The sequence below is a fragment of the Crocuta crocuta genome, unplaced genomic scaffold, assembly GCF_008692635.1.
Source record: "Crocuta crocuta isolate KB4526 unplaced genomic scaffold, BGI_CrCroc_1.0 scaffold424, whole genome shotgun sequence".
In the NCBI taxonomy this organism is placed as follows: domain Eukaryota; kingdom Metazoa; phylum Chordata; class Mammalia; order Carnivora; family Hyaenidae; genus Crocuta; species Crocuta crocuta.
In genome coordinates this window covers 811,835-836,683 of record NW_027530977.1, presented here as the reverse complement: position 1 = coordinate 836,683, position 24,849 = coordinate 811,835, and the positions used below count along the sequence as shown (strand labels likewise).

Sequence of the window (24,849 nt, the reverse complement as noted above, 5' to 3'; positions counted from 1 at the left end):
GCATTGAAAAATGCAAGCTTAAATTATAGCCTTTAGCTTTTATTCTCTTCAGGAAAGAATAAGCTTAATCAGGTTTCTGATGAACAGAAAACATTCCCCAAACAACAGCAGAATCCTGCTGAGTCCAGGAATCTTATATGAATTCTTCAGAATAAAACTAAAACGTTGTTTGCAAGATTATAAACCTAATATGGTAGGTATAATCAGTTAATCTAAAAAATGCATACTACTACAACTTTGTAAGTCAGTGAAAACCCTATTTATTGGGGTAACTGGGTGACTCAGTGACTTAAGCAACAGCTCTTGATTTCAGCTTGCTCAGGTCATGATCTCATGGTTCCTGAGAGGGAGCTCCAGGTCGGGCTCTGCGCTGACAGAAGGAGCCTGTTTGGGACTCTCTCTCCTCTTTCTCTGTCCCTCCCCTTGCTGGCATGAGCGCTCTCTCTCAAAATAAATAAATAAATAAATAAATAAATAAGAAATTAAAAAAAGAAAACCTTATTTTGATGGAAAAAAGAGTATACATTTTCCCTTTTTCTCTCTGTCTTGTTTGCTCTCTGTCAGTCTCTGTCTACCTCTCTCTCCTTTCTTCTTCCCTCTTCATTTCTCTCCTCTGCTCTTCTTACTTCCCCTTCCTTCATCCTTTCTTGTTCTACTTTCGTTCCCTCACTCCAATTCCTCCCTCCCCTAATCTGCATTTAAAGATCTTCATTTTTTTAATTAAAATATAAACCACGTGCATCGAAAATTCTACAGCAACTAGATATAACTGAACTTTGGTTTGTTGCTGTAATCAAAATTGGTATTATTTCATTTTATTTTAAATTTCTTGAATTTCGTGTTTTATTTAACGACAATCTTAAAAAATCACTTTTTCCACTTGGTCAAAAATAACATAAGAAAACACATCTTCACCTTTTGCTATTCTTTCCAAATCTCTAGACCAGTGAGAGTTTGACATAATCTCAAAGCATTTGTTGCACAGCTAGGAGAGAAGTAGGATTTTTCCAAATTTTCCCCGAGTTTTATTAGCTAACAAATATCACCTTCTAATTTGTACCTATGATGATGTTAGTAGAAGGGATGTTAGCATCTTCATTTCTATAAAATGTTGCTTTCAGAAAATCTCATAGCACCTCTGACAGTTTCAGAGACTGTAACAGTATCATGAACTCACTTAATAACTCAGAAACATTAAACCACCATAATTATGATCACTGTGACCAAAAATGTGTAGAAAGCAGTGGTATCTGCCTTCCATGTATGAACTAGTTGAATCTTAGCTTTTCTCTAAGCATTGGAGGTGAATGTCAAGGGTTCCCCAGCAGATGGGGTTTCAGGGTACATGTTGCTTCAGCCAAATAGGAGTAGGGGTAAGATGTTAGGCAGAACCTCTCGTCTCCCCCAGAGTCTGGTCTCTGATATCACTGTCTTTTGGTGATTCTGCACTGAAAGAACTATCATTTTTATGCCTCCCAGCCAGAGGATTATTGTTCCTTCCTACACATTCTCACGAGTAATTGAGCCTTCAAACTTAGGAAATGATAACTCTTGTGGTAACATATCTGTTATTCACACAGACACTCATCCTTTCCCTCTCTTAAACCCCATGCATGCGAGATGCAGGGAAGAGAGCGTCTTTCTTGTGTTCCAAGTACTGTGCTAGGCCCTGTGGTGTATGGAATCGGGGGTCCCTGCTCTCGAGGAGCTCAGAGACTGTGACATAATGCCTGCAAAACTATGGGAGCACAAAGGAAGAACACTTGCCCCGATGTGTGGTCACTGTGAGAGAAGTCTTCTTGTAAGAAAGGGCATGACATGGAGACCTAAGTGATGACTAGAGTTAGCCAACGGATGAGAAGAGGAAGAGGACTCAGGGAGAGGAAACGAGACATCCAAAGGCCTAGAATATAAGGGAAGGGTGGCTTTCTCAGAGGGGTTTAATGTACCTCAATATTGCAGCTGCATGACGACTGCAGAAGACACATGTATTAGTGCAGGAAACGGAAGCATGTGGCCTTAGACAGGAAGTGGTGACCTTTATACTCACCCTGTGAGGGGCACTGGTCCTATTTTGAGATGAGGTAAAGAAGGGTAATCTGTATTTGTTTTCTTTCAAAATATATATATATATATAATACATATTTATATAATAATATGATTTTGAGTTTAATATATATTCAGAAAAAATTTTCTGGGTTTCTCTTGTATTTTTACATAAGATATTTTCAAACCCCAGAAATTAATGTTTGGATTAGTCAGTCTGGGTTTATTCCTTTGCCTCCAGAGTATTTTATGAGTATAAATTCTTGATATGCATAAGTTACCAAATACAGGCAGTCAGCTTTATTAGTACCAAGAGCTCGATATTACCTTTTTATGAATAGAGATGCAAACAAGTGAATAAAATGAGAATGCCATTTGGCTACTCTCTCTAGACCAAAAAACAGTTATGATACGTTAATGACAAAGAGTATTTGAAGATAAATATTAATACAAAAACATTAATTTTGAACTTTATGTAAATGTAATCAAAGCATATGTTGTCTTCTGTGTAGCTTCTGTTGAGAAAAAACTATAAAGAAATCAAAGCAATCAGTGTCACAAAATCTGTCACTTTTGTTACATATTTGTTACTTTTTTGGAAGAGGTTGAAGATTACAATCTGGAAGGGGCACAAGGTGGTGGGGGGGGCAGGCAATGTTCCCTTTCTCAGTCTGTATGTTGGTTATATGGCTGTGCACTTTATAACTAGTTTAAAATTCTGTATATTTGCAATTTTGGTAACTGTATATGTAGTTTTTTATTTGTATGTTAGACATCAAAATAAAAAATGTAATAAACTGAGGTGGCTGGGTGACTAAGTCAGTTCAGTGTCTGACTTTTGATTTTGGCTAAGGTCATGATCTCACGGTTCATGAGCTTGAGCCCCATGTCCGGCTTTGGGTTGACAGTGCAGAGCCTGCTTGGGATTTTCTCTCTCCATTTCTCTCTGCCCCTCCCCTGCCCATGCTCTGTCTTCCTCTCTTGTTTTCTCTCTCTCCCCCCTCTCTCTTTCAAAATTAACTAATTTCAAAAATGTAATAAACCTATAAACGTAAAAAAAACCTTTTAACAAAAAAACCTCATTACTTTATTACATTTCCCTAAAAATAATTCTAACAAGGATGCTTACATTTCCTCCTTATAAAAAACAGAAAGAAATTCATGAAATGATTCTTAAATATACTCCCTCTGCTTAATTTTGGCATTATATTGGTTTATAAATATATTTTGTTTACACAGAATGCATTATGTCCTCATCTTCAGTGGATTAAAATCACAAATGGGAAGATGTTAGTAAAAGAAAATCAAAATTAAAAATCAAGGTTATTAATTTTTCGTCTACATACAATAGAATTTTAGAAAATATTTTTTGAGCTGGACACAGATTATGTTAAAATGTATCCTCCAAGAATATTGGTTGAATAAATTAGTTGGATAAGACATTCTAAGCATCTATGGAAATAGTGTCTGGAAATAATTGTATGAAAGTTATTTTCTAGCTCTGTAGTTTATATATTTCATTTTATTAAGGTTTCTTTAAAGGATCTGTGTTTTTATTGACCTGATGTAAGTTTGTGGGAAATACTAAACTTCAAAGAAACAAATGAGACAGGTAAGATTAAAAAGTAAGTCATTATGAGAGAACCTCATACTGAAATATATTCAAGGAAGCTATTTTTAGCTGACAGATTTATTATTCTAGTAACTGTAGATAAAAAGAGGTAAATTTATGCTTCATAAACATGTTCAGAATGATTATATTAATTTTTCTTGCTCTCTAGCCTGTTCTATTTGAAGAGATTGAACTACAGCTATATTTACATTTTTAATAATAACAAGGTAAGTTAAGAAAAGTATATTTCAATTCCCTGATACATTTTAATGAAGTACAAAGAAATGAAAGTGTATGGACACGTATATAGAGGTAAACACAATCCTAAACCAATATCTTTTTTGAAAATATTTTTATTTTTTATAAAATAAAATATTTTTTATTTATTTGATGTTTGTNGGCTAAGCCAAAATGTTATTAAAGATATCAAAAACACTAAAAGAGAATGTTTGTGCATAGAAGAATTCCAAGATTTCTAGAAAATATGATATATAAAATCAAAACAGAACAAAATCTTGAGATAAAGAAATCCTATTTAGCAGCTAGAAATTTATCCAGGAAAACTGAAACTTCTTTGGGAGAAAGAAAATTTGAGTATAGATATCATCTTTTCAATAGTACTTATAGGTGCAAAGTCATCTTTTTCATACTTTAATGTGATAAACATTGAACTAAATTACAGTAAGTTTATATGGCTTACCTTTGCCGTTCAAAATAATTGTCTTCTATATCAGAGAGTCACTAATCAGACAGGATGATTGGGGAATTAATGTATATGAAATCAACTATTTCTTCTGTGGGTATTTTAATGATTATGGGTACACAGCCCGAAAATATCTGATCTTTAAGGCAATTGATTTAAAACCACTGGGCTTACCAGAGGAATCTTCTTCAGTTTATCCGACAGTTGATCTCTAAGTGTCTTTCAAAATTCATGCAAAAATCACCTCATTTGTTCTTAAGTGAATATGACCAGGGATTTTGGTAACATATTTATCTAATTGTATCTATGTTTAGTTTCCCCTATAGATAGATATTAATATTATCTACTTTATGAGTTTTTCTGATGATAAAATACATAGACAATATAAAAATAACAGGTCTACATAATTGACTAAAATATAAATTCTCCTCTTTCTCAAAGTGAAGCCTCCCCTGTCCCAGCTGACTTGGTTTGGTCATTCCTTTATTTGCTATATTTCTTAACACCTGAACACACTGTTACCAAAAAGCACTGAAATTATCCAAATCTACTTTACCCAATATTCTGTAAGCTCTTTAGGAGCTACATGCATTCTCCTGGTAAAACAGTGTTGGGAATGTACAAATTTACTTACCTTTTGGAGGAATGAATCACTTAAATTGCCCAGAAGAAGTGCTATGGCTATGCTGCAATGTTGACAGTATGGATGATACACAAGGTACTTAGTACTTTAAGTTACTAAAAACATTTTTTTTTTTTTATGCACTTGACTGACAGAAGTCCCACACATTTTAGGATAAATGAGACTGAGACCATTCTAGGATGATTGCTTGATTGACTGATTGAGATACTAATTATTTGTGGCAGTGGGGGATAAATCTAAAAGAGATTGCTCAATATAGCACTTACTTGCTCTTGATGTTGACTAAGTGGTCTAGAGTGGACCAGTCTTTCTGGAAGTTTGCGATCCAGACCATGTCCATTTTCCAAACGAGACTCCCTGGGTTTGTCAAACCAATCTGTTTCTTCACGACGCAGATGATAGGCTTTGGAGACCAAGGAAATATCAAACATTGCAACCACAGCTAATACAGATAGAGGACAGAAAATGTTCTCAAGTACTAACATGCTCCAGGCTTGTTAACTATTCATGCATTTCAAATACAACTCCCAATAGGATGAGAAAAATCATTTCCAATATTATGATAAAAATTTTGTACTATGGAATAACTTAGAAACATAATGTACACATCTCTCAGAGAAAAATAAAACAAAATTAAATTTTAAATGAGAAGAAATTTTAATAGTGACTGAATCAATGAACAAGTGAATATGCCTCAGAAGTTACTTTATTCAACCTCAACCCTTTAGTTTCTACCTCTTCACCTCTCCCCCACTACCTCCACCTATCACTAAAATCTAAGGAAAATGTCTTCCTTCAGTACAGAAGATTCTTTCACTTTCCTACTATTATATCAATGACTACTTTGTGGCTGCTGGCTTTGAAAACCAAGTGAGTATTTTTGAAAACATGACATTTCTATGACATTCAGTAAATACACCAAACATTTTTTCTAAGAGGATCCCAGGCACTACTGTGAGGAACATGTGTGCCATACTCATGTGGTAGCCTAATATATTTATAATATTTTATTAAAATTAAATAATTATTTTCCATGCGGTCATAGATTTAGGAATTTGACTGAAGAGTTGATTGACTGCTCTTATAGGTAAAATTTGACATTTTAAAATAATGTTTTTGAAATGCAACCATATTTAAGTACGCACTTATTTTAAATTTTTCAGCCCATTCAGTTCTTGGTACTTACGTCTTTTAAAGCTATTACTTGGTGCCCAAAAATCCTATTCACCCTAATATACCGAATCTGACTTCATATAAAGTTTTATTCTTTGCAAAAAGATCCCTACTTTGTAAAATGATCTCTGGAAATATATTGCTGTTTCCTAAATGGCAGACGGAGCAGTCCTTCTCAAGTTCTTGTGCTGAAAGATTCGTTGATGGTGCTATAAACTTAGGCTTTCTATAAATTCTAGCACACACCATGCCACACTTTTGAGTTCTCCTAACTCATCAGAGTTTTCTTTTTCTGTCTGCATCCTTGATTGTCCTCTCTTCCAAAACTTCCCAACACTTTTTATTTTCCCCAGGCAATTTCCATTATATCTTTGCTGGTAGGATTGGCAAACCGAAAGCATATATGCCCCTACTCACCTCCATACCTCCTGTGATCTGGGTCCCGTGGTCACCTCCTGTGATTAACCATAGCATTTTCCCTCAATAAGTATGATGACTGATGATGTGTCATAATTTAGTCAGTCTTCGTTTTGAGGAAATCCAATGTTACCTACCTGGTGTGCGGTTGTATATGTGCTTTTCTGATCTCTAATAGGAGATTCTAAGCTGCTTGAGGATAAGGCTCATATTATCTTTTTCTTTTTCTTTTTTCCCCCTCCCTCAACATTAAAACAATGTCTTCTAAAGACCATAAAATTGAATAGATGTTTGGGAGATGAATTAAATAGAAAAATTAATCATCAACTAGAGAAAGAAGTTAAATATCCTAATTATGATACACACATTAAAAACCATTAATTTGGCCCTTGAATTTCATTAATAGTCACACAACCTTTACTCACAATCTCTTTGATAATCTATTAAGGTTTTTAATAGTTCTGACTTTATACTAAAAAACTTAACTTATGAAAAAATAATATAAAAGAAATTTGATAAGCAAATACCAAACAAACTTATAATTTAATCATCTGTCTCTAAACATTAGATTATCCCCAACCACAGTAACACTGTATTATCTTACTTCTTACTATCCCTATTTATTTCTTTTTTTAATTTCTCATAAAAAAATCTATACTAATTTTAATAAATGAGTATTTTGGATGATGTAGTACATGATTTCACTTGAATATGTAACTGTGCCAAATGCATTTGAAACACAATCCTTTAAATCATGTTTCCTTGGCTATGTCTATACAAATAAAACAGAATCTCAACCTGATCCAAATTTTGTCAATTTATTACTGAGTACATACTTTGTCCACAGTTTGTTACCTAAGTTAGGATATCTGTCATACTTTGCATAGCAATTTATAGATCGATCAAGTGGAACCAGAGTAAATGAACCTATTTTTAAATTGTATGTCTTCTTCATAATTTATAGCAAACTGGATATAAATGCTAGTTGCTTACAACTCCAATTGTGTGATCTCCTATGGTAGGTCTGCACTTTAAAAATTAAATTTTATGAAAATATTTTATTAGCTTAAATAATTTGCTAAGGATAAATATCTGTTTTCAACTAATGATATTTTCTTGAAATCTTAAATATAAACTAAAAGTGAGCTATTAGGGGGTCTAGCATTAACCACAGGCAACAGTTATATGGATAGTTCAACTGTATTCAGTATTATACACAGATTAAAACAATAATTTTAAAAGACACTATTAATGCTTTATTATTTATTTTTGGTTTGGAGTATACTTTGAAAGAATGTTTTCAAGAAAATATTTGTGTTTGTATAAATAAATATACTTGGTTGTTTTTAGCTTAGCTTCCCTCTAAATCTGCTCCAAAGCAAAGACATTCTGCTCTAGATGTAGGTAATCAACCACGCATGCGCATGCACGTCAAATTGTGGACTTCAACCTTAAGGCTATAAATACTAAGCAGTGCAAATTATGCTTCTCTAGATTTTATCTCAAGGGAGCTATTTCAAGTTAACCAAAGTCATATAAAACACATCTGACAAAATATTCTTAAAATCTATAACCTAGAGTGTAATTGAATTCAGAGAGAGCACGCAATTTAAAATCAATTAATTTGCTTTTGTCTACTCAATACTAAATAACCTGTTAGAATGTTAACACTTCTCAAAGTGATATTCATATCACTGAATTACAGATATAGCATATATTTGGCAAAAATTTATTTTAAGAGTTCTTAATATTTCATTAGCTCACAAATGAGTTATGTAATTAGGAAAAATATTTTCTAATTTTTCCCTTACCCAAGGAATCCAAGATTTCAAAAGAAAAGTTGGCATCACTTTACCAGAAGAAAAGTAATATGTTCATGTGATTTAAAAAGCAAAGAAAATAACTAACATTTTAAAACATTCAATTTTGAAGGACAACCACTACAATTCATACACACAATGTTACATATGTAATTCAAATTGTTATAGCTGTCCTTTGTCTAATTCTGTATCAGCATGTTCTTTATGACTACATTTCTTATCTTATTTTTAAATACATTTTAGTTTAATTGTGTAATTTCATTTACATTAAATTTTAATTATTTCTTTGATATCATCTTTATACTTTTATAATTTTGTGTGCTGCATGCCATCTCATCATCTAATTTAGGAAAATAATATTTCTCATACAGCCCTTGATGATTATATGTCATCCAAACATATAAATGTGAAATAAAATATTTGGTTATTTTTCTAGGGTTGTATGTAAACAAACACATTTTAGAATATCTAGAAACACCTATATGTCTGGTACTATGTTGACAAAACTCCATGATGAATAAATGAACTTGTCAAATCCTCTCAAATATATGCTGAATGTACACACACAGCGTTAGGTGTTTAGTTATGCCACAAACCTGTTGGAGTTTTTGTTTTATCTTGTTATTTTACCAATATGTTTATTAAAGATTTTTTTATTCTTCTGTGCAATTGTTTTATATGCATAAAGTGTGTGTAAAATGTGTTTTGTGAAAAAAGTAGAGAAAGAAATTGTTTTCACATAATATCATAACCCTTGTTTAACTAGAGAGATTCAAACAATTGACTAAATAAAAAAATATACAAAGAGAGTGCTTTATTTAATTGAATAATTATCAATAAAAATGGTCAATCCAATAGCCTGTAAGGAAGAAAATAAACCAGAAAGTAACTAGTCTGTTGGAATATCACTAAGAGGAGTCTGTCCACTTTCAGATCCAGTGATTTATCTTAATCTTATTCAAATCCAGATTTGAATTTCTAAAATCTTATCAGTGTCTAGATACAGAAGTAGAAAGAAAATTCTTTTCATGAACACATATTTTCCTGTGAGTCTTTGGTGAAAATTTCAGGTTTAAAATATAAGATGTTCATGTTAGCTTAGTGCTCTACAGTCTTCAAAGACATGAATAATAATGCTTTTATTTGATGAGAAATGTTTTACTTCCAAGACTCAAACCATACCTACGTTCAAATGTAAGCCATAGAGGAGGGAGAAAAAAAGAACCAGAAGTCATGAGTCTTCTTGGCAATGTAAAGGACACTTTGTATTCCTGTAAGTCTCCTCCCTTGTTACAAAAGTAGTGTACAAATATTTTATCCTAAATCTAAAGAATGCTTCCTGTATACTGCTATGATTATTTATTGTCAATATCATATTTCCTGCTAAGTTTTCTAGTATGTAATGCAAAATGCACAAACTTGTCAATTACAAAATTCATAGTGAGAGAAATAAAATATGAATCTTTTATTTAAGGAGAATTATAAAATTTACATTATGTTATTATCAGGTCCTTAGCCAAAGATTCTCAAAAGGAGAACATTCTCTGAATTAATAAACAATAATATCACAAGAAGAACATAAATACTTTTCAATATTACAAAATCTAGCAAAATAGTACTTAATGGTCCTAAATCTTAGTAATTTTACAAACTGAAAGAAACTGACCAGTGTATTTAGAAATGCATTTTTAAAAAATAAAAGAAACATACAATGAAAAACTTTCCGACTATGGAATTAAGGGATGACCATATTTTATTGACACAATTACTTAATAATGGTTTCGGAAAAGTGGACACCAAACGAATCAAGCAAACAATCATGAAACAACACTAAAATAATAAACTAAAAAGAAATAACGGAAAGCATGCTAGGAAATCTATACACAAGATCAAATTTCCATTTACAAGAAATAAAATTGAAGTAAACATGCAAAAGACGCACTAAGAAAGGTAGAATACATCCTTGGAGCAGGAAAATTAAACATGCAGAAAAATAAGAGTTTGAGTTTTGAGAGTAACAAGGTAGTTTGAGGCCCAATTTACCTTCACTGTCTGACATGGCATGTTGGAAGTCATCCATGATGAACGCTATGTCACGGTCATAGCCTCTAGTTCGTGATTCTTCTCTCATGTGTTGCTGAACTTCAGGCAATGAATGACTTGACCCAAATTGATCCCTGGTGTCTGCAGATATTGGTGGGAGGGGCCCAGCTGCAGCCCTGGCCATTCCCATTGGCTGGCCCACAGGACTGAGTGGACTTTCCTCTTCAGAATTCTGGGCCACGATTGGTATTCTTCCTCTACTCTGGCTAATTGGTAAACTGGTAGGCTTAGTTCTGCCAGAAGATGAAGCATGACTAAAGGAAACATCTAGAGCTTCAGCCTCTTGAGCTTTCAGTCTTAGGGAGGAGCTGGAAGAATCTCTTTTAATGGATAAATCAAGCCCATAGACAGACGAAGGTCTGGAAGAAGGCCTGGACCTGCTGCCACTACTGTATGGTTTGTCTGCTTCATCCTGCAAAGCTGAACGTAGCGTATTTCCTAATGTGCCCAGTCCTGTGCCAAGAGATGAGCCCATAAATTTCTGTTGGTCCGTAATATTTTTTCTGAGGCCAAAAGCGATATCATCTTGAAGAAGCCTTGCTCTGGAAGAAATGCCACCAATAGATGAAGTGCTGGAAGTTATATAGCTTGAATAGTCAGGTTCAAGGTCTCTACTTTCTTGAATGGGTGAAAATTTTGACATTTTAGGATCAATTAGTGATTTCTTATGCTTTGACTGCTTTTGATAAAGTATTGCTGCTGGTAGTTGTTTTGCTGCTTGCTTTTCAAGTGTGAGTCTACTAATGCTGTACTTTTCAGATTTTGGAAAATGTCTATAGCCAGTATCCGCATGGTAGTAATGGGAAAGACCAGCAAGGTGATCTAAGCTCTCTGCTCCTCTACGGAATTCTTGCTTAATCTGTTGTTTCAGAAGCTTTAACTCATAAGGATCCTCCATGGGGTCTTCCTCTGCTTTCACATAACTATGCAATCTGGAGGAAGTCTGTAAAGGTGCTAGGAAATCCGTCACTTCTTGAGACCTTCGAGTTTCAGTGGATCGAAGAAGACGGTCTGTTTTTGACAGATCCTTTTCATGAAGGCTAAATGCAGTGCTTAATGCTGCTGTTCCTTTGGTAATCTCCCCAATGTCATCAATTAGGACATAATTTCGTGGAGTATGATGGTCGATATCTGCATAGAAAGAATCTGCAGATATACTTGATATTGGACTGCTTGCCATACTACTTCTTTCCTCCAAGCCTATTCTCAAGTCTAAGCTATTGTACTTACTCCCAAGATGGGAAACAGCATATGTATTATCAGTAGAAACAGGTGCTATCATCAGGGGTTGGTTGCGAATTACCTCATAGTTTGAAGTTATCTTGGGCTCCAAATATAATGTAGTTTGCCGTGGCTTTTGTTGTATCACCATCATCTGTGACGGTAACTGGTAAGAAGGTTGTGGGGTTGGTGTAGGTTGAGCTTGAGGTGTGAAGGACATTGTTGCCACAGCTTGAAATGTTGGTTGAGTCTGGTAAGGTGAAACTTGCTGATGGTACAGAGTCTGTTGCTGAAAATGGGACTGTTGGGTATATGGGGTGGGTGCCTGGGTAGGAAGAGCAGGGGAAGAGTACTGGTATTGTGTATAAGGACTTGTAGGAGGAACTAGTTGAGATTCTGTTTGGGTCTGCGGTGGTATAAACTGGCTAAATTCAGTTTGGGGAGCAGTTCTTGGTCGCTCTATGCCATGCTGACTTTCTATTCTGGTGGGTCGAGTGCTGCTTACCTCACTGTCAGACATGTAATCCCGATCCTCAGCTACTCCCTGGAGGTAGGCACGCTCTCTCTTTTCTCTTTCCTTTAATAATGCCTCTTTCCTCCTGTTAATTCCCATTTCCAGGTACCGTAACTTGGCATCGATCTCCTTTTCTTCCTCATCAAGTTCGGCTTGTTTCTTTCTAAGCTTTGCAGATTCCCTTTCTACAAGATCAAGCTCTCTGTCTATATCCTGGAGAATCTTGGCCCGGGCCATTGTATTGGTTCTGCACATCCTTCTCCTGGAAACTGTCCCCATTGAGCTGTAGGTTGACTGAGTGCCTGTGGAGGTCTCCTCGGGAGGTGGGTTTGGCAGAGTTCTCTTCACTTTTTTCTGGGAGCCAGAAGGTGTCATGGTTTGAGAACCTTTTGTCTATGATTAAACAAAAACAAAACTTTATTATAAAGGGAAAATATTTTAAAAGTTTTATAATTTACATTTTAGATAAAAATAACTTTGTATATGTTTGAGCTATGACAGCATAACACAAAAATTTTACATATTATGTCAGTATTAATAAAAAATACAATTAACTGAAAAACAATTTTTCCTTTCTTGGTAAAATGGTTAATCATTATTATAACTTCTGTAACATTAGCAGAGTTTTGAAATCAAGCATGGAACTCACTGCTAGGCAGACTTAGATTTTAGTTAGACTCCTGAGAGAACTCGAGAAACCCATTTTTCATCCTGTTAGTATATATAAAACTATTTGTTAAATGTATTCCTAGAGTATTGTGTTATCTGTCTAAAATTTAAATTACGTTTGTTGAAGATGTACATTTACCACTGATAAGTTCAATTGTGTATTTATCTTCTCATTACCACTTTACCAACCAAGAGTGGTTGTCATTCCTATTCCCATCATGAAATGTTTTGAAATAAAATCTTCAAATCTCCAATGTCTTTTTTTCAAAAAAGATTTCATAAAATCTGAACAAATTTTCTATTTAATATTTCAGTATTTTCATGACCACCTGTGTCTTATATATTCTTTACATTTTATTATTAAGTAATTTTAGCCTATTCTTAATGTTTCGGCAACTTATATATGAAGTAAAGAAACTGACTTCAATAAAAAAAAAACAACCTACTGAAACTTTTTAAAAAATAAGATAAGGTGTATCACTGAAGAATTGTCAGATATGTTTCATTTCATTTGGTTCATCACAAACTTTCATTATAAGGATCATTGGCCTTGAGAATCATACAATTTTATTTATTTTTTTAATTTTTTAGTGTTTTATTTCTGAGAGATAGAGAGAGACAGTGTGAGCAGGCGTGGGTCAGAGAGAGAGAGGGAGACACAGAATCTGAAACAGGCTCCAGGCTCTGAGCTGGCAGGCAGCACAGAGGCTGATGCGGGGCTCAAACCCACAAACCATGAGATCATGACCTGAGCTGAAGTCGGACGCTTAACCGACTAAGCCACCCAGGCGCCCCGAGAATCATACAATTTTAAAATCAAAAGATGTGACACATCATTTCCAATAAACTGATGTAAACAAAAAGTATTTCCTAAGACAAGAAGACAGAGACCTAGACAAAGTAATAAGACAGAGGAACTCATCCCAAAATAAAGAACAAGGAAAGGTCATGGTTAGGGATCTAATCAAAACTGATATAAATAATATGCCTGACCCAGAATTTAAAGCAACAGCCATTAGGATACTAGGTGGGCTTGAGAAAAGAAGAGAAGACACCAGGGAGTCCCTTAATGCAGAGCTAAAAGACCTAAAAGCTAGGCCAATATGAAAAGTGCAGTAGCCAAGAATTGAAACCAACTGGATATAACAGCCACTAGGATGCAAGAAACAGAGGAATGAATAAGTGATGTAAGAGTCCAAATTATGGAAAATAATGAAGTTGAGAAGAGGGAAAGAAAAACATTAGATCACAAATATAGACCCAGAGAACTCAGTGACTCCATAAAGTATAATGATGCATGCATCATAGGAGTCTCAGAAGATGAAGAGAAAGAAAAAGGGGGTAAAAAGGTTTATTTAAGGAAATTATAGCTGAAAACTTGCTTAATATGGGGAAGAAAAGAGAAGGCACAGAAATCAAGAAGGCACAGAAAACTGCAACCAAAAACAACAAAAGTTAGACAACACCAAGACTTACAGTAGTTAAATTTCCCAAATATAGAGATAAAGAAAAAATCCTAAAGCAGCAAAATAAAAGAAGTCCCTAACTCAGAATGCAAGATAAATAAGGTTAGCAGGAGATCTCTCCACAGAAACTTGGCAAGGAAGAAGGGAGTGGCATGATATATTCAATGTGCTGAATTGGAAAAATGTGCAGCCAAGAATACTCTATGTAGCAAGGCTATCATACAGAATAGGAGGGCAGATCAAGAGTTTCTCAGACAAACAAAAACAAAAGGAGTTCATGATCATTAAACCAGCTCTACAAGAAATATTAAAGGGGACTCTTTGAGTGGGAAGGAAAGACCAAAAGTGACAAAGGCTAGAAAGGAACAAAGAAAAATCTTCAGAAACAACAACAAATCAAGTAATAAAATGGCACTAAATATTACATATCTATCAATAATTACTCTGAATATAAAAGGACTAAATGCTCCAATCAAAAGACACAGGATATCAGAATGGATTAAAAAAACAAAAAACAAAAACAGAACCATCCATATGCTGCCTACAAGAGACACATTTTAGATCTAAAAATATTTGCAGTTGAAAGTGAAGGGATGGAGAGCTATTTATCATGCTAATGGATATCAAAAGAAACCCAGAGTAGTCATATTTATATCAGACAATCTAATTTTTAAAACAAAGACTGTAATAAGAGATGAAGAAGGGCACTATATCTATCCACCAAGAAGATCTAACAATTGTAAATATTCATCCCCCAACCTAAAGCACCAAAATATAGAAAACAATTAATAACAAATGTAAAGGAACTCATTAATAATAATGCAGCAATAGTAGGGGCTTTAGCACTCCACTTAAACCAATGCACAGATCATCCAAGCAGAAGAGCAACAAGGAAACTATGGCTTTCAATGACACACTGGATCAGATGGACTTAAGGGGCATATTCAGAATATTCCATCCTAAAGCAGCAGAATACACATTCTTTTCAAGTACACATGGGACATTCTTCAGAATAGATCACATGTTAGGTCACGAATCAGGCCTCAATGTGTACAAAAAGAATAAGATCATACCATGCATATTTTCCAACCATAATGCTATGAAACTTGAAGTCAACCACAAGAAAAAAATTTGGAAAGACCACAAATAAATGGAGGTTAAAGAACATGCTACTAAAAAATGACCTGGTTAACCAGAAAATTAAAGAAGAAACTTAAAAAAAAATACATGGAGCAGTGCCTTGGTGGCTGTCGGTTGAGCATCTGACTTTGGATCAGGTCATGATCCCATGGTTCGTGGGTTCGAGCCCTGGATTGGGCTCAGAGCCTGGAGCCTGCTTTGGATTCTGTGTCTCCCTCTTTGCCCCTCCCCCACTTGTTCTCTTTCTCTTTCTCTCTCTCTCTCTCAAAAATAAATAAACACTTTTAAAAAATAAAAAAAATACTTGGAAACAAATGAAAATGAAAACATGATGGTCCAAAACATTTGGGATACAGCAAAAGCGGTACTAAAAGGGAAGTATACAGGAATATAGGTCTATGTCAAGGAGCAAGTAAGATCTCAGGACACCTAGGTGACTCAGTCATTTGAGAATACGACTTCAGCTGAGGTCATGATCTTGCGGTCCGTGAGTTTGAGCCCCATGTCAGACTCTGTGCTGACAGCTCAAAGCCTGGAGCCTGCTTCAGATTCTGTGTCTCCCTCTCTCTCTGCCCCTTCCCCACCTGTGCTCTGTCTCTTTTTCTCTCTCAAAAATAAATAAACATTAAAAAAATGTATAAAGACAAAAGAAGAAAAATCTCAAATACCCAGCTTAATCTTTCACCTAATGGCGTAGAAAAAGAACAACAAATGAAGTCTAAAGCCAGAAGAAGGGAAATAATAAAGATTAAAGCAGAAATAAATGATATAGAAACAAACAAACAAACAAACAAAAAAACCCCAGTAGAATAGATCAATCAAACCAGGAGCTGGTTCTTTGAAAGAATTAATAAAACTGATAAATCCTTAGCCAAACTTATTCAAAATGGTAAGTGAAAGGATCAAAAAAATAAAATCATAAATGAGAGAGGTGAGATTATAGTCAACACCACAGAAATACAAACAATTTTAAAAGAATATTATGAAAAATTACATGCCAACAAATTGGGCAATCTAGAAGAAATGGATAAGTTCCTAGAAACATATAAACTATCAATGAGGAGATGAATAGATATTTTGAATAGACCCATAACTGGTAAAGAAATTGAATCAGTAATCAAAAATCACCAGACAAAGAAAATTCTGGGGCCAGATGGCTTCCCAGGGGAATTCTACCAAATATTAATTAAGAGTTACTACCTATTCTTCCCAAACTGTTCCAAAAAAGAAAAATGGAAGGAAAACCTCCAAACTCATTCTATGAGGCCAGCTTTATCTTCATTCCAAAACCAGACAAAGAATGCACAAAAAAAAAAGAGAATTACAGAACATCACTAATGAATAAGGATGCAAAAATTCTCAACAAAATACTAGCAAATTGAATCCAACATAACATTAAAAGAATCATTCATCACGGTCAAGTGGGACTTATTCATGGGATGCAAGCATAGTTCAATATTCACAAATCAATCAATATGATACAGTACATTAATAAAAGAAAGGATAAGAACCTATGATCCTCTAAATAGATGTAGAAAAAGCATATGAAAAAGTACAGTATCCTTTCTCGATAAAAACCCTCAGTAAAGTATGGATAAAGGGAACATACCTCAACATCATAAAGACCATATGCAAAAGACCCACAGCTAATATCATCCTCAACAGGAAAAGATTGGGAGTTTTCTCTCTATGATCAGGAATAAGACGGGGATGTTCACTTTGACCATTGTCTTTTAACATATAGTACTGGAATTCCTAATCCGAGCAATCAGAAAACAAAAAGAAGCAAAACGCATCCAAAATGGCAAGGAAGAAGTTAAGTTTTCACTATTCACAAAAGACATGATACTCTATGTAGAAAACTGTAAAGACCACCAAAAACCTGCTAGAGCTGGTACACAAATTCAGTAAAGTCACAGGATACAAAATCAATGTACAGAAGTCTGCTGCATTTCTATATAACAATAATGAAGCAGCAGAAAGAGAAATCAAGAAATCAATCCCATTTATCATTGCACCCAACCCCATAAGATACCTAGGAATAAATCTACCCAAAGAGGTAAAAGATAGGTACTCTGAAAACTATAGAACACTTATGAAAGAAAGTGAGACACAAAGAAATGGAAAAACATTCCATGCTTGTGGATTGGGAAAATGAATATTGTTAAAATATCTATACTATCCAAGGCAAATGTACATATTTATATATTTAATGCAATGCCTATCAAAATACCACCTGTATTTTACACAGAACTAGAACAAACAATTCTAAAATTTGTATGGAACCAGAAAAGACCTCTTGAATAGCCAAAGTAATCTTGAAAAAAGAAAAGCAAAGCTGCAATCATCACAAGTCCAGACTTCAAGTTATATTGCAAGCCATAATGATCAAGTTGGCATGGTACTGGCACTAAAACAGACACAGAAATCAATGGAACGGAATAGGAATCCCAGAAATGAACCAATAACTATTTGGTCAACTAATCTTCAACAAAGCAGGAAGGAATATTCAATGGTAAAAAAGACAGTTTCTTTAATAAATGGTGTTGGAAAAACTGGACAGCCACATGGAGAAGAATAAAACTAGACTACTTTTTTACACCATACACAAAATTAATATAAAAAGGATGAAAGACTTAAAGGTGAGACAGGAAACCATCAAAGTCCTAGAGGAGAACACAGGCATCAACCTCTTTGACATCTGCCATAGAAAGTTCTTACTAGGTATGTCACCAGGGGCAAGGCAAACAAAAGCAAAAATGAACTACTGGGATGTCGTCAAGATAAAAACCTTCTGCACAGCAAAGGGAACAGTCAACAAAACCAAAAGGCAACCAATGGAATGGGAGAAGATATTTGCAAATAACACATGTGAGAAAGGTTTAGTATCCAAAATCCATAAAATATTCTAAAACTCAAAACTCCAAAAGCAAATAATCCAGTAAAAGAATGGGCAGAAGACATTTTTCCAAAGAAGACATCCAGATGGATAACATACACATGAAAAGGTGCTCAACATCACTCATCATTAGGGAAATAAAAATCAAAACCTCAGTGAATACCACGTCACCTGTCAGAATGGCTAAAATGAACAACTCAGGAAACAACAGATATTGGCAAGGATGCAGAAAAAGGGGAACTCTCTTGGACTGTTTGTGGGAATGCAAACTGGTGCAGCCACTCTGGAGAACAGTATGGAAATTCCTCAAAAAACTAAAAACAGAACTACCCTATGATTCATCAATTGCACTATTAGGTATTTACCCCAAGGATAAAAAAATACTGATTTGAAGGCACACATGCATCCTGATATATATAGCAGCATTATCAACAACAGTCAAATTATGGAAGGAGCCCAATGTCCATTGAATGATGAATGCATGAGGAAGTTGTGGTGTATATATATATATATATATACATATATATATATATATACATACACACACACACATATACACATACATATATGTATACATATATATACATACATATATATATACATATATACATATACATACAATAGAGTATTAATCATGAGAAAAGAATGAAATCTTGCCATTTGCAACGACATGGATGGATGAAGGTAGAGTGTATTATGTTAAGCAAAATATGTCAGTCAGAGAAAGACAAATACCATATGATTTCACTCATATATAAAATTTAAGAAACTAAACAGATGGACATGTGGGGGGGGGGAGAAGCAAGAAGCAAACCATAAAACAAACTCTTAACTATAGAGAACAGGCTGAAGGTTGCTGGATGGGAGGTTGGTGGGGATGGGCTGAAAGGGTGATGGATATAAGGAGGCCACTTGCTGTGATACACACTGGGTGTTATATGTTAGTGATGATTCACTAAATTTTACTGTTGAAACTAATATAACACTGTATGTTAACTAACTAAAATGTAACAAAAACTTGAAACAAACAAAAAATAAACTGATGTAAACAAAGTTACCCAAACATTTAATAGCCTAGTCACAACTATATCTCAAGTCTTTTCACTTCTAGTGGCATATTCTTTACAAAACACTTTTTTTTCATTTCCTTACTAATAATCCAACAACATTAATTCTCTCCTTTTCCCAGTTATCAAATATTGAGAGCAGAAAACTAAGAGGAAGTACATGAGAATTATATACTTAATTAGATCTTATTTGTCTATGATCCTGAGTCTATGCTTTCATTGTCTTTTTATTCCAAATTCACTTCCTTGGTGTTTTGATCTGCTTTGCATTATAACTGTTTTGCTCCCTTTATTTAAATTAATAGATGCCTATAACAAAATGGAACAAATATTTTACACAGTTGTCTCATTTCATCTTCATAACAACCCTATGATTTGTTAGTATTAAACAAATGAAAATAATTGAAAATGAGAGAGAATAAATTATGTGCCAAATAGTTGCTTTTGGGGCTCCAATCCCCCATATTCCTTGATATTGCTTTATGATGAGAACAAGCTACAATTTTAGAATCACTCTACCATATTTCTCCAACTAACAAGATTTCTTTGTTGTGAATTTGCACCCAAATATTTTAAATGTCAGAAATACACATAGGGGCACTTAGGTGGCTCAGTCGGTTGAATGTCCAACTTTGGCTTAGGTCATGATCTCACAGCTCATGAGTTCGAGTCCCACATTAGGCTTTGTGCTGTCAGCAGAGCCTGCTTTGGACCATCTTCCCCCCTCCCCCCGCTTCTCCTCCACTTGCGGTCTTTCAAAAACAAATAAAACATTTTTTTTTAAAGAAAAAAAGAGATACTCATAACCTTGGTTATGAAATGGGTGCACATATTTCAGTTAAGGAAAGAAAGAAGAAATAAAAGGGTAACATAAAACCTTGAAATTATTTTTAAAGTTTTGGAATCAAGAACCGAAATCCTCAGAATTCACTGAATAGAATGAGAGTATGTACATAATCTTAGGAAAAATAAAACTATGAGGAACCATATTAGTTCTCATTATTCACTGCTCATACATGTAATTTTTTCCTAAATTACATTTATAATTCTTACTTGAGAGAATAGGCTTTATTCAAAGTCAAATTTTTCTCTTTTCTTTTCCTTTTTTTTTCTTTTCTTTTAAATAAAGTCATAGGCTAAAGAAGCATCCCAGGTATTGGGGATTTCTAATTATCCTACAGGATTGCAAATATTTAATGATCCATGACTTTTGTTTATTAATATTTTGTGTGCCACAGATGTAAGTCATGGAAATGAGAGACAAAGCTGGTTGGAAGAAGGTGGATACTTATTAAGTTAGCCTAGCTGACACTTAGTCTCCACAAATCTAAATAGCCCTGCTGTTCTCTGCTTGGTAACAAAATAGTTTTTACTATGACTATAAAAATAGTCACAAGGTTGAAGACTTGTCATGGTCTCAGCCATATTCCTTCCAAATAAAAGGAAATATAACACAGTGATTAAAAGATTAAGTCTCTCAGGCCAGCCACTCAGTTTCAATCCCAGTTTTATTGTTTCACTAGCAGTGAGATCCTTAGCCCATTGCCTAAACTCCCTGGACCTCAGTTTTCCTATATGTAAAAGGAGGTTAGTATTTATTCTTATATTATTAGTTTGCCTAAGGAATAAATGAGTTAAAACAAGCAAAGAGTCTAGATTAGTAATTATCCCTGAGGGGAGATGGAAATATAAGAGAGAATTTGAAATAATGTCTGGGTAACTTAAAATTAAAAAACAAAACAAAACAACTTCCTTTGAAGACCATAAATAACTTCTAAGCTGGTTATTTAGTTCTAACCCAATCAATGTATTGTAAAATAAGAGTACAGAATCCCAAAACAGAGAATCAAAACAAAATGATAACTGCTTAGAAAAAAATACCATGAGATGTACAAAAGAAAACTTATCATGATTAAAGATGATGTAGTTGGAGGCCATGATTAGAGATGATGACAAAAATCTGGAAAAGTCTGGTATTTAATAAGATGTACCTTGATGACTAGCTTGGCAAAAGCTGTTTTTAGGATGGATCTGGTACACTTAATCTAAAAAAAAATATCATACTCATATATAAATTTAAAATATTTAAAAATAGCTGGTGCATAGAGTGAAGCAAGATAAAGGAACAGGAAGTCCTCACAACAGAATGGACAGAGGCTGAAGGGGGACTGGAAGAAGAGTTAATTTCAATCGCAAGACCTAGGTGGTGACTGTGATAGCAAGCAAATAAACTCCAGGATAAGTTTTTCTGTCCAAAGTTATTTTAAAAATTTTTATGTTTTATTTATTTCTGAGAGAGAGAGAGAGAGCGAGAGAGAGAGAGAGCAGGGGAGGGTCAGAGAGAGAGAGGGAGATACAGAATATGAAGCAGGCTCCAGGCTCTGAGCTAGCTGTCAGCACAGAGCCTGACACGGGGCTCGAGCTCACCAACCGTAAGATCATGCCCTAAGCCGAAGTTGGACACTGAGCCACCCAGGTGCCCCAGTCCAAAGTTATTTTAAACAACATTCTTCTCAGGGGAGTCCATTTGTAACATGCATCTTATATAGCAAAGGAAAGGAATATTTTCTTGTTCAGAGGTGTCAGGGTTATTAATAAAAATAATGATAGGTAAGGTATATGGAAACACTATCCCAAAGACTTTAAATATATGCATGCACATTATCTGCTTGTCAAAATTATCTAAACTCAATCTAAAGGTGAGAAAAGAAGGAAATCTACTTTTTCAAAGAGCTGAACAAACTAAAAATAGATGCTAGACCAAAATTATTCATTAATTGCTATATACAGTAAAAATGGCAAAATTCAACTTACTAATTTATTTCAGGAGTTGCTAAGTCTCCTTCTAAAACGCATTGTTCTAGACACCAAAGGCACAGAAGTAAGAGGCATGAGATAAACTTAATTAAACGCTATTCTCGAAGAACTTGTAAATCACGAATATCTTTTAGGGTGCTGTATAAAGAAACTATTTGTTTTATGCTAAATAGCTCTTGATGCCAATATCAGAGATACACTTCTAAACCACTGAACCACTAAAGAGACATAGTAACATATCTTTCTTTCATAAATAGAGAAAATTGAAAATCAGTGTTCATCATGATAGTACCTTAGATTTTTAAACTTGTTCTTTAAGTTAAGCAGGAAAGTTCTTACGAAGGCCCTTTACTTTTAGATAATGTTGATATGGATTCACTTCCAAACAGGATACTTCCGCACAGATTTACTGATAAATAAGTTATTTTAATACAGATAAATATAAGTTTCTAGAGAAAGCTTAACCTCTTAAAAGATCATCTATACAACAAGTTAGCAAGTAAATTAGAAGAGCATATGAACAAAATATACTGGGACCCAGACTAAAACGGGCTTCCTTTAAGATGGATTAAGATATTAATAGAAAGCCTGGCTCTCATTGAGGAATGGATGGGACTTAAGTAGGAAAATAGTATGTATGTGGAGGGAATGTACATTTTTAGAGGCACGCCATAGATTATGTGAGATGAAAACACATCCAGTGAGTGTTTTTTGGAAACAGAAAGAGGAAAAATGGAAGAGCAAAAAATATATATTTATATAATATGTAATATATAGTATATATATTAACATCTTGAAAGCTGTATCAATGTTAAAATCTCCAATCATCCATTTTCTGTTATGACAGATGGAAAAGGCAACCCTGGTTATTGCCTACTGGTCAAATTAACTCCCATATTGTGTGAAATACCAGGAAAACCATCACACTGTAAATGTGCCACCACTGGCGATGATGTGCAATGCAGTGTACTGGGTGGCAATCAGTATGGCTTTGTCAAACACAAAATTGTGACAACCCAATTTAATTTCCTTCAATGATAACGTGGCAGTCCACATAGATAACACAGGAATGATAGATACAATCTCTCAGGGCTTCAGCACAGCATTTAACAATGTCCCATGACACAGTCACCAACATGGTTTTGGGCCAGTCATGCAGGGGAGCCTGGGTGGCTCAGTCAATTGAATGTTTTACTTTAGCTCAGGTCATGATATCACAGCTCCTGAGTTCGAGTCCCACACCAGGTTCTGTGCAGACAGCTCAGAGCGTGGAACCTGCTTTGGATTTCGTGTCTCCCTCTCTCTCTGCCCCTCCCCTGCTCACACTCTGTCTCTCTCTCAAAAATAAATATTTCAGAAAATTAAGAAAAGAAACTGGGCAAATAATTTTGTCAGATCACGTGTAGACTGTGGTCCAGCATCAATGCAAGTAATCAATCAGTATATCTGAACCTTGGCACTAAAGACAATTTTGATCAGATGACTTTATGTCGGGGTGGTGTGGGGTGGGTTTGTGCATTGCTTGGGTGTAGTGGCAACTCTGGCCTCTACCCACTAGATACCATGAACACATCCTCCCCCACTCATGTGAATCAAAAATGTCGCTAGGCACTGTCAAATATCTTAGAGTGAGGGAGGAGAAAACAGTTATAGGTTGAAAAAAAAGCATCGATGGAAGAGGATACCCAAAAGGATGCCTCAGGAAGAGATCAGTGATCTCTTGTTATTTAACATATCAACTGATGAAGACAATGATATTATTTGTACACCATCATGCCTTAGACTGAACAGAAAAGGCAAGCTGCTTAGAGGAACAGGGATTCGAATGGTTCCTTGAATATAACAAAATATGGGATAAAGAGTGAAAAAAAAAGAGACATTCGAGGCTGTGGTAGCAATTGGAGTAAATCAATAAGCACAGAAATGTATCATTTTGCACTCTTATAAATTTTATGTTCTTAAAATTAATCCCTTTATTAGATAAAATAATCTTACCTATGGATTAATAAGAACTAATATTCAAAAGACAATAAACAAGGTTTTAAAAATATTATTAAACAGAGAGGGGAAAAACAGGTTCCTACAATTATGAGATTTAGTCAAATCAGTGCAAAAATTAATCTTTCTATCCTGTGAGAAACTTTGGAAATTTTCCGCAACTGTTATAACTAGGGAAAAATCAGAGTGTAAGGAATTGTCAGGCTGTCTGAAAAATCATGCAATGGTAGTGCTTTTATAAAAGTTGATGTTACTTTAAGTACAAAAGAACAATCAATGGTGTAATTTAAAAAGATACTATAACTTGAAGAGAACAGGACAATTATTTAGTATAAATCACTAAGGGAGATGAATTGGGTAGCTAAGCTCAATTTTAAAACCAGGAAGTTCGTGCCGTCTTACAAAAAAAGGAACAGTAACAACAAAAAACAAAAACACCTTTCTAACAGCTTGGTGAATATTAAAAAAAAAAGAAAGAAAAGAAAACAAAGAACACTGAGCAGGTGCCTGGGTGACTCAGTCAGTTAAGCGTCCAACTTTG

The 24,849-nt window shown here is 34.6% G+C and overlaps 1 protein-coding gene across 1 annotated transcript in view; it reads right to left on the bottom strand.

Annotated features, from left to right (window-relative positions):
• PCLO (piccolo presynaptic cytomatrix protein) overlaps nucleotides 1-24,849 on the bottom strand; it is a 420,227-nt gene that overhangs the window by 134,490 nt on the left and 260,888 nt on the right. Inside the window, exons 9-10 of the mRNA XM_077770160.1 lie at nucleotides 10,458-12,645; nucleotides 5,271-5,407 (exon numbers count right to left, since the gene is read on the bottom strand). Coding sequence (XP_077626286.1) covers nucleotides 5,271-5,407; nucleotides 10,458-12,645 — 2,325 coding nt within the window. The remainder of the gene's footprint in view (nucleotides 1-5,270; nucleotides 5,408-10,457; nucleotides 12,646-24,849) is intronic.